The sequence below is a fragment of the Equus asinus genome, chromosome 7, assembly GCF_041296235.1.
Source record: "Equus asinus isolate D_3611 breed Donkey chromosome 7, EquAss-T2T_v2, whole genome shotgun sequence".
NCBI lineage: Eukaryota > Metazoa > Chordata > Mammalia > Perissodactyla > Equidae > Equus > Equus asinus.
The window spans coordinates 37,929,161-37,940,243 of record NC_091796.1 but is presented as its reverse complement, the minus strand read 5'-3'; the positions used below and the strand labels follow the sequence as shown (position 1 = coordinate 37,940,243).

Sequence of the window (11,083 nt, the reverse complement as noted above, 5' to 3'; positions counted from 1 at the left end):
ATATTCAATAAGAACATGACTACCCTTCCACCTTGGCTCCAACACAGACACAGATGAAAAAAAGTTAATCTTGTTAATGTGCTGTTTTCTTGTTTAACCCGAAGGATGATTCAAGGGTAACAAGGATTTTATGAGTTTGTTTTGCAGAAGAAAAAGAATGCTTTCGAGAAGTTATGATCATCAGCTAACCAGCCCCTAGCTATCATGGATGCCCAAAAGTCTGGTTGTCAAAATGCTTATCTGGAGCAAAAGAAACACAGATTTCTGCTTTGTTTCTTCAAAACTCCTCCTCCCAAGCTCCTTAGCTCTATCAACCCCCCTGCTTTCTTTTCTTGTGGAGGCAGACTTGAGAGAACCTATCTTCCCATCTTCTGGTTTTAGCCAACTGGAGTAAACCTTTCTCCATCTCCAAGCACTGGTTTCTCAGTGATTGGCTTATTGCACACAGGGCACAGGAATTTGAGATTAAGAGGTTTGGTATCACAGTTCTGATGCATGCTACAAGGTGGATGAACCTCAAAAATACATTAAGTGGAAGAAGCCAGACACAGAAGGCCCCATGTATGATCCCATTTATATGAAATGTCCAGAGTAGATAAATCCATAAAGACAGAAAGGAAACTAGCGATTACCAGGAGCTGGGTGGAACGGGAGAATGGGGAGCAACCGCTAAACGGGTATGGGGTTTCCTTTAGGGTGAGAGAAATATTTTGGAATTAGGTTAACAGCAGTGTTTCACGTAACACTGTAAATGTACTAACCGCCACTTAATCATGTTAAAATTGTTATCTTTATGTTGTGTGAATTTCACTTCAATTTAAAACGGAAACAAACACAATAAAGACCAGCTCGCTCGTGCAGGCGCCGAGAACAGGCGGACTGAAGTCTCTCCTCCCAAGCGCCCAGCGGCCTCGTGCGGAGCGCGCATCCGCCTGCCGCGCGGCCCGAGTCAATACCCGGCTCAAGAAGCTAGAGGGGACGTGGGCTCGGGACTGACAACAGGGGTGTCAGAAAGGAGGCTATCAGGAGAGAAAGACAGACACGCCGGTGGGACAGTCAGCTCCTGATAGTGCCACCCCTGCCGGGTCAAGCAGCTTCAGCCAGGATCCGGGCCGGGGCCGGGGCCGAGGCCAAGCCCGATCCGCGCCGGGCCAAGGCGACTGGGCGGCGTTTGGAGGCGGAGCGGCCGCAAAGGATCCCGGAACCCGTCAGCCGCGGGCGCCGGTTTCCGGAGGGAGCTTGGAACCGCACGTCAAAGCCGGCACGCTAGGAAGCCGGCTTCCGGAGTCAGCTTTTGTCGCCGCATCCTGGTGGCGTGGGGGCGGCGGTGGCCATGAGGCAGAAGCACTACCTTGAGGCCGCGGCGCGGCAACTCCGAGATAGCTGCCCGGGCCAGGCCCGCTATCTCCTGTAAGACAGGGCCAGGCGGGCACGCGGGCGGCGGGCGGCGAGATGGTTTCCTGGTTCCTCACGGGTCTCTTTCTCTTTTGCAGCTGGGCCTACAGTTCGTCTCACGGTAGGGAGAACAGCCGCCCGCGCGTCCGGCGCGGGTCCGCCGCGTCGCCCCGCTTCCGCACGGCTCTCACACTGGTCCAAAAGAGAAACCCGATCCACCCACTGCCCTGCTAGAACCCCCCGACGATTCCCAGTTTCTGAAAAACCCAAATTCCTTGCTGTGCCTTACCTTGCCTAACCTACGAGCGGCATTTGACCCCCCCCGATCAGTCTTCTCTAAATAGTTTACTTACTTGGTTTCCAGGTCATCACATAGGTCACTCCTACCTCTTTAGCCAGGGCCGCTCGACCTGCGTTGCTGATTCCTCCTAATTTCCCCGATTTCTGTATAAATGTTGGAGTGTCCCAGGACTCGGTCCTTGGACCTCTCTTCTAGCTACACCCACTTCCTTGGTGACAAGTTTTCATCCGATCTCTTGGCTTTTATATTCCGTATACTGGGGACTTCCAAGTTTATGTCCTCAGTCCAGACCTCTCCCCCGAATTCTACACTCAAATCCAGATAACGTTCCTGACAACTTCTTTTGAATGTCCGTTAGGGCAAAATCCGTGCTTCACCCCCACAACACGGTCCTCCTCCATTTTGTCCCATTTCAGGAAATGGTAACTCCATCCTCACAGTTATTCAGCCCCAAAACCTGAGGCCATTCTTGACCCTAACAGGCTTCCTCCCTAAGCCAATATGCCAGCAAATCCTGTTGCTTTAAAATATATCCAAAATCTAACTACTTCTCATCACATTCTTCTTACTACCCTGGTCCAAGCCATCAGTCTCTGCCCTGAGTTACTGCCAGCAGCTCCCAGTGCATTTCTACAGGCGGCTCAATCTAGCAGCCAAAGTGAGCCTAATAGGAACCTAGGCCACATCACGTCATCTCTGCTGCAAACTCACAAATGACTTACCATCTCAGAGGACAAGTGAAAATCTTTTAAAAGGACTACAAGGCCCTGCATCGTAGGCCCACATGACCTCTCTGACCTGCTTTCCCTTTTGTTCTCTTAACTCCGACCACTGCTAGGCCTCCTTGCTGTTTCAGGGCCTTTGCAGCTGCTCGTCCTTAAGCCTGGAACTCTCACTTCACATATCTGTGTGGATTCCTCCCTTGCTTCTGTCTGGTCTCTGCAAATGTCACTCCACAAAGCCTTCCCTGGCTACCTTGTTTAAGATGATAGCAGCTCCATCACCATTCCCTATTCCCCTTTCCTATTTTTTTCTTCCTAGCACTTAACATTTGGTGCTGTTACTTCCTAGCTCTCTCCATGGATTGTCCTTTGTTCCCTGCTGTATCTCCAGCACCCGAAACAGTGCCTGGCACTTAGCAGTCACTCAGTAAATATGAATGAACTTTCCATTTGGCAGCTCTTTGTGGTGCTGTTGCATCCCTAGCACTTAGCACAGTGCTCACCAGTAAATATTCATTGAATAATGCATGGTGTGCCCACCTTCATTTTCAGCTGCGTTACCTTCACACCCCACCTTTCCCTGAATAGTTATACTTTCTTTTTCACTGTGCTTCAACCTGAAAGCTCTTTATCAGGAATGGCTGCCATCTCCAAATACAGATAGAATTTATAGTCATCTGTGATGACCTTTGTCAAGCCTTCTCTTTGAAGTGTTTCTGGCTGGTCCATGCAGTTTAATAATTTCCAGAACATTTTAATCCTATTCTGTTATAGTTCTTACCAGTCTGACCTTCATTTGCATAGGGCTCCCCTAGAATATGAGTTCTTTAAAGATAGCAACTCTCTCACTTCCACATTTGTGTCTTCATAGCCTAGCATGGTAGATAGTCCGTGAGTGCTTTCTTGATTGTATAAAGGGTCTGGGGCAAGTCTGTTGTCCTGTTACCTTGTATTGAGAGAGCTATCTGCAGACAAAGCCTAACCCACAAACCACAAGATTGTGCTGTTTACAAAAGAAACAAAATCACACTATAATTTATTTTGTGATAAACGTGTTTGTAAAATTGGTTAGACATACAGCCTTTTTAACCTAGTGGCGAGTAATGAGTAGCAGACTGAGGCCTTAGAGAGTGGCTAAAAGGAGTGAATCCAGCAGCCAAAGTGAACCTAATAAGAATTAGAATAACTAGAATTACAGTGTTTTGCAAAATAAATTGCCAGTTCATCTTTTTGTAAATTCTCATATTTTGAGTTTCCTTGAGAATGTAATCTCATATTAAATTATATACTTTTTCACATTTATAATAGTGGTAGTTTGAGTTAAAATATTCTGATTTGCTGAATCATGAGTTTCATTTGTATAATTTTAGATGATAAAAGTGCTTTTGAAGGAACATGTCCATACTGTTTCCAGTTGCTGGTTCTGGATAACTTTCGAGTGCGCCTCAAACCCAAGCCCAAAATGACACCCAGAATACAGAAACTTCTTAATCGAGAAGCAAGAAATTATACACTCAGTTTTAAAGAAGCAAAAATTGTGAAAAAGTACAAAGACTCCAAAAGTGTATTGGTAAGATTTCAATTCTAGTTTGTATAAATAAATTAGAATTTTCTTTCACTTAAAATGAGATTAAGAATTAGCCTGAATATAACTCAGAGATTTGTAGTAGTATATTTAGATTGTCCAAGTATATAGATAAATTTTTTCTAGTGATTACTGTTACATCAAAAGTACAGCTTAGGGGCCAGCTCAGTGGCACAGCGGTTAAGTGTGCACGTTCCACTTTGGTGGCCTAGGGTTCGTCCGTTCAGATCCCGGGTGCGGACATGGCCCTGCTTGTCAAACCATGCTGTGGTAGGTGTCCCACATATAAAGTAGAGGAAGAGGGGCACGGATGTTAGCTCAGGGCCAGTCTTCCTCAGCAAAAAGAGGAGGATTGGTGGCAGACGTTAGCTCAGGGCTAATCTTCCTCAAAAAAAAAGTACAGCTTATTTTTTATTTTTCTTTTCTTTTTTTCTTTGTCTCCCAATTCCCCCCAGTACATAGTTGTATATTTTAGTTGTGGGTCCTTCTAGTTGTGGCATGTGGGATGCTGCCTCAACATGGCTTGATGAGCAGTGCCATGTCAACACCCAGGATCTGAACCGGCGAAACCCTGGGCCGCCAAAGCAGAGTGTGCGAACTTAACCACTTGGCCACGGAGCCGGCTCCTTATTTTTTATTTTTCACAATTACCTAAAACCAAACATCATGAGCTCTCAGTTGTTCCCAGATCTCATTGTTGAGCACAGTTATTTTCACAAATTTCAGGATTTCCTGAGCTGACCAATGTGACTGCACCTGAACTGCAGTTACCACTAAATTATTTTTTCAGTTAATGGTCCTCTTCTTCAAAGAGCAGTACCTTATGTACTAAGTACCAGTGTCACTTCTTCAGTCATCCCCATCCCCCCCTTTTCAGAGTATGTATTTAAGTTTATGCCCAACAAAAGCAAGTGCATCTTATGTTCATTCATTAAACATTTACTGAGGGTCTACTTTATGCCACACAACATTAATACGGGTGATATAAAATGGAATAAAAAACCACAATCAAATTACTTGTGGCTGGGGCTGGCCCAGTGGCGCAGCAGTTCAGTGCGCACATTCCACTTTGGTGGCCCAGGGTTTGTTGGTTCGGATCCTGGGTGCAGACATGGCGCTGCTTGGCAAGCCGTGCTGTGGTAGGCGTCTCACGTATAAAGTAGAGGAAGATGGGCATGGATGTTAGCTCAGGGCCAGTCTTCCTCAGCAAAAAGAGGAGGATTGGCAGCAGTTAGCTCAGGGCTGATCTTCCTCAAAAAACCCAAAACAACAAAAAAACAAATTACTTATGACTAACTATATGGAGACCAGTATCAGATACATTTTGTCTGCATGTTCTATGTTAACATTTATCAACTATTCAAGTGTCTCCTTACTACCAGGCACCATGCTGGGCACGGGACATTAAGACAGCTATGTCTGGCCCAAGACTACAATCAATATTAACTTGAATTGAAACTGCCATATTTAGATAGGTAAATATTTACCAGTATTGGACAGTAAGTGTATTTTGCTTTGTCATAAAATTGACTGTTTAATCTATATCCGGCCTCTTCAAAAAGTATAAAGCAACTTACATAGAGCTTTGATATATGCAGATCTTCCATTTGAATTTTCATCTGCTCATGACCATCACAGTACTTCTCAGCTAAGCTAGTTTTTATTAACTTTGTTGAGGCCTGGACTGAATCCTGTGCTTTGTGTCAGATAGGTAGAGGAAAGGCGTTTAACTATAAAATGGACCATTTCTTGAAAAAAAAAGTCAACCTGTGGAGCTAATGAAGTGAAGAGGTGGAAGAATGTGAGAGTTCATTTGATTGGTATTGTAAATTACGTTGGATCTATAGTTATAGAATCACTAAAGGTTTGAAGGAGTCACTTAAATTTTCAGTGATAGTTTGCCATGTTTTATTGGGAAAAGGCTTGGAGTTCATCTGCAAAAAATGTTAAAGGTCTACTGCTATTAGAAAGACATCCTTCCAGATGTTAAAGGACGTCATTCCCAGTTTCCTTCATTGCCCCCAAACATGGTTGTACGCTGAGAAAGTAGAGATTTTGTTACCTTATAAAAGTATTTTAAATTAAATACACGTGTTTAGCCATTAACTTTTTATTGAAGATTTTCTCATTTTAAATTTGTGTCTTGTCTCATTGCTGCTGCTATATTACAAGCTCGCTGAGGGCGGTCTCAGTTACTCACTCTGTAGTACCTGGTGTAGTCCCCTTACGTATAAAAATTTAATGAACATATAGTTTATTGGATTAAATTGTAAGAGAAATCAGGCCCAATATTTCTTTTTATGGTAGTTGATTACTTGTAAAACATGCAACAGAACCGTTAAACATCACGGTAAAAGCAGAAGCGTTCTATCAGCTTTGAAGAGCAATTCTACCACTCCTACAAGTAAACTCAGCCTGAAGACACCAGAGAGAAAGACTCTGAGTTCTACAAACCTGATTCGTGATATGTCTGGTTCCAAAGACAAGAGCCCAGCTTTGATTTTCAGGTATCTTAATTCATTAAACTATTTGAATTGCCACTGTCAACTCTTGAGTATTTCTTCCAATTTCCTCTGTGTAACATACATTCCCTAAATTTGCCATGCAATTCAGGCTTTGGCCCGCATTTTCCTCCATACCCTTTTCTCCTCTAATGTCATATACTCCCCTATCTTCCATTGTTATCTCTGCATATGAGTTCTAGGTATATTCCTCTACTTCCAACTTCTCCCTGGACCTGTTCCCAGCTGCCTTAAATATATCCACTTGACCCCCATACATGACCCCACAGCTAACTACTCAAACCTGCCCATCCTCCCAAGTTCCTTATTCTGTGAATGAACAGGTCCTTTCTAGACATTCTGACCTGAAATGGTGAGTATAATTGACAACTCCTGCTCCCTTGTTCTTGTCCAGTTGGTCACCAGTTTCTAGCCTACTTCCATGGTGCTTGCATCTGTTCCCAGCTTTTTCTCCCTCCTGCTGCCAGCCATTGAGGCCTTTATTCACCTTTTGTCCAGCCTACTACAGTAATTTCCTGAGTCTTCCTGCTGCTTGTTTCAGACCTTTCTAGTCTGATATTCTCCTAAAGCACAGCTCTGATTAGAAGCCTTTAGTGCCTCACTCTGTAGCATATGGGTCAAATGCTGCAGCATGGCTTTCTAGCCCTCACTGTCTGGCCCCAGTCTGTCTTGCTTTGCCTTAATTCATCCTGTGTGTCAGCAAAACCGAGCCACTCAGTTCACTTTCCTCCTCTCAACCTCTGTTCTTGCTATTTCCTCTATCAGAAATTCCTGCGGAAATCTAACTGAATGGGGATTTGTCAAATGATACTAAGTTAACTGTATGACTGGGCACATGTTTTATTTTTGGTAATCCCCCTCAATACTTTATTCATTATGATAGTCCATAGATTTAATTCCATAGAAACTATAAGGAATTTTTCAACATTGTGTTACAAAAGAGAAACTGAGTCTGGTAGTTTCTTGAACGTAGATAACAAAATTCAGCATGGACTGGATTATTTTTTCTTACTGAATTGAGTTTTATATTGGGTTTGACGTTTATAGAATTGGGTAAGAATTAAAATTTCAGTTCCAGTTTTCTCTGTATCCTTGATTCAATTATTTTGATGTTTGGTATGCTAGGAATTCATCACAGAAGTTTCCACTCTATTGGATAAATGTAGATAAAAGAAAATTCGGCATATTTCAAATAATTCACTTGCATTTAGACCAGACTGCTTTTTAGATATATGCAGGAATGAGATATTTCACATTTATACAGATGGGGAGTCAGAAGAGGAATCAGACTGACAAACTCCAAATAAGGATTTGGGGGGGTGGAACACAATTGGAGAGAATGAAATAGAATGAGGCATAAATACACACGTACCAGATGGGAATCATGTATTCAGTGGATATTTTTACAGGGCCTCCTCTGTGCCTGGTGCTGTTAAAAAGCACTGGAATATAGAATTAGTAGTATAAAGTGTCTCCTCTCTAGCGCTTATATTCTAGGGAGGCAGATACAGTGGACTGGTATCTACACGTGTAGGTTGCGATCCTTCACTTTTGAGAAAGGAAGTGATCTTGAGCTGTGAGGAAGAATGTGTTTTTAAGTCCTTGCTTAGAATTGTCATGAATCTTGATGTCAGACTCAAAGGGAACTCAGACCTGAAGATGCTTTACCTTTAGCCTTCTCTTTCAGGTGTGATAGAAGCTTCCAGAACCACCCAGTATACCTCCTAAATGTTGCCTATAGCCTATTTAGTGTGGAGATTTTTAACAAAATGGGAATGACTGTGCTGGATACAGCCACTGCTCGTGTGTGGCCATAGTACAGAAGAGTAGAAAATGACGCCAGTAGTAGTTACCTAGGCTAAGCGGGAAGGACACTTTTTAAACCGTCAGTGTCAGTGTGCCTGAGTGTGGTTTTATGTTTCTTTTCAGAACACCTACATCTGGACAGTCAACACCCACTTGCTCCGCGAAGAATGTGAGCAAAACAAAGAAACACTTCTCTCAACTAAAAATGTTGCTTAGTCAGAGTGAATCCCAGAAGAATCCAAAGGTGGACTTCAGAAGTTTCTTATCTTCTCTGTAAAAGGTGGACTAAGGAAATAAGAAATGTTTAATGCAGTTTCTGAAACTAAAGTTACTCAGAAAAACAGCTTTTTAAAAACTTCTATTCTTTAAATACATGGAAACTGGGGTCCCGGAGCACACTTTTCCTGGCATTCTTCAGTGTTTCTGGAGAAGATCCCTCAGAGTGAAGCACTGAGGCCTGCGTGCCCACAGGGCAGCTACGAGGGTCAGAATATAGGAAAGGTCCTCGTAAGTAGTACAGATATATATGCATGTTGAGTGGTTATATTATTATTTTCTCCTCTCTTAATCAGCATTTTCCTTATGTCGTTTTATTTCATAAGAAACTGGAGACATTTCTGGGAAAGTCTCCTCAGTCCTTTCTAGGCGTCTATAGCCTTATTGCTAATTCAGAAAAAGGGTCAAGTGTGTGTGTCCTAGTTTTCCCACAATCGTCTGCATAACTGTCTATTAGTAAAATTGGAACATTATTCCTATTTTGCATGCAAAAGTAAAAACATGGACCATTCTTGATTGTAGATGATTTAATCAGATACCAAAATTTTCATTTTTACAGCTTTCTATTCTTCCTATAGTAATATTTCACTGTTAAGTGGCATTTAATTTTCTCTGGTGAAGACTTACTTCTAGGTCTAAAATTTACATCAGAACATAACACAGTAACAGTTTAGCTATCTTAACTCTTTTCTGGAACGTAGATATACTTTTTTTAAATGATAGGCTAGGATTTTATTCAACTTGTTTTTTAAAAACACTTTAAATAAATGATTAGATACTTTAAACTATAACCTGTTTCCAAGCGTCTCTGCTCCTTTAAAGTTTAGAACTTAGATTTTTTTTCATTAGGGCTTGGCAGACTGAAAGGCCAAGGTTATTAACAAGAGTTGGTCTTGTAGTTGTGTGAAGTGCAATTACACTAACGAGTGCCAGCCTCAGAGAGGGATGGTGAGGGTCATCATTCGGAACTTCTTCAGACAGTTAGCCATAGGCTGCGGGAACTGAGCCTTCCCTTTGTGTCCGCAGCATCTAGCACAGTACTTTGGTCATGAAAAATACTCTCCCTTTCTGGCTAACTTCTCCCTGGAGCATCTTGAACTCTTCTTGCTCTTCTATTCGCTTACCCCTCTCCCTGATCACCCAGTCATAGTGAGCTCTTTATAGTTCTCAGAACGTACCATTTTCCTGCCAGCTTTGGGCCTTTGCACGTGGTTTTGGAGACTGCCCTCCACTTCAACCCCACAGCATTATGAGGGGCCACTCTTTTACCACAGTGCTGGTGATCCTGTAGTTTCCTGTTTCTGCCTGTGAGCTCTTTGCAGGCCTGGGTGATCTCATTTCCTGTGCCCCCAGCACCTAGTTTCTTGCCCAGCACATAGCACAAGCTCTGCAAATATTCCTAAGCTACTACATTTAAATTTGAATTTCTTAGCCCACTTGTTCCACACTAAGTTTAGAACTAAGGTCCTTTCCAGCCACATGACTGAGAAGTGAATAAGAAGTAGTAAAAGTAGGAATTCCTAGGTGGGGAGTTGTTCACCTTATCTCAGTTGCAAATGAAGGACATGGATTCTTGACTTTCTTTTCTGTGAGAGAAGGGTCTTTGGGCATCTCTAGAGAGAATATTAAAATTATCGTGTGGACATAAAACTCTCAGTAGAAAACATAGGACTTTATTACCTTGGAGTAAGCAATGGTTTCTTAGATATAACACCAAAAGCACAAGCAACAAAAGAAAAAATAGATAAATCAGACTTCATCACAGTTAAAAACATATGTGCTTCAAATGAGGACACCGTCAAGAAAGTGAAAAGATAACCCACTGAATGGGAGAAAATATATGCAAATTGTGAATCTGTTAAGGGACCTATATCCATAATTATAAAGAATTCTTAAAATTCAATTCTAAAAAGACAAAACATGGACAAAGAATCTGAGCATACAGTTCTCCAAAGAAAATAAACAAATGGCCAACAAGCACATGAAAAGATGCTCAATATCTAACAGTCTTTAGGGAAATACAAATCAAAACAATGAGATACCACTTCATACCCACTAGCTTGGCTAAAATTACAAGGATAACAAGTGTCGGCAAGACTGTGGTAAAATTGGAACTTTCACACATTGCTCCTGGGATTGTAAAATCCGGCAACCACTTTGTAAGAGTTTGGCAGGTCCTCAAAAAGTTAAACATAGAGTCACCATAAAAATGGAAACAACCCAAATGTCCATCAACTGTTAAATGGATACATAAAACATGATATACCCATAGAGTGGAATATCATTCAGCCATAAAAGTGAATTACTGATACATGCTAGAACATGGGTGAACCTTGAAAACAGGTTAATTAAAAGAAGCCAGATACAAAAGGCCACATATCTTATGATTCAGTTTATATGGAATAATAAATAATGGGAAGAATGAGGAGTAACTGCTAAGGAATATAGGGTTTTTTAGAGTGATGAAAATGTTCTG

The 11,083-nt window shown here is 42.1% G+C and overlaps 1 protein-coding gene across 3 annotated transcripts; it reads left to right on the top strand.

Moving 5' to 3' along the window:
• Nucleotides 1–866: 866 nt before the first annotated feature.
• Nucleotides 867–9,398, top strand: C7H18orf21 (chromosome 7 C18orf21 homolog). Of its 3 annotated transcripts, none has more exons than XM_014829360.3 (5): nucleotides 867–1,410; nucleotides 1,494–1,516; nucleotides 3,789–3,988; nucleotides 6,311–6,510; nucleotides 8,455–9,398. In XM_014829360.3, the coding sequence occupies exons 1-5, from the start codon at nucleotides 1,334–1,336 to the stop codon at nucleotides 8,606–8,608; spliced, it is 654 nt and encodes a 217-aa protein (XP_014684846.3). In that variant the 5' UTR covers nucleotides 867–1,333; the 3' UTR covers nucleotides 8,609–9,398. The 3 variants fall into 3 exon arrangements, with proteins under 3 accessions (XP_014684846.3, XP_014684848.1, XP_014684847.3); XM_014829361.3 differs by having other exon boundaries at nucleotides 1,290–1,410; nucleotides 3,833–3,988; XM_014829362.3 differs by lacking the exon at nucleotides 6,311–6,510 and having other exon boundaries at nucleotides 1,228–1,410; nucleotides 8,455–8,686.
• The last annotated feature ends 1,685 nt before the right edge of the window (nucleotides 9,399–11,083 follow it).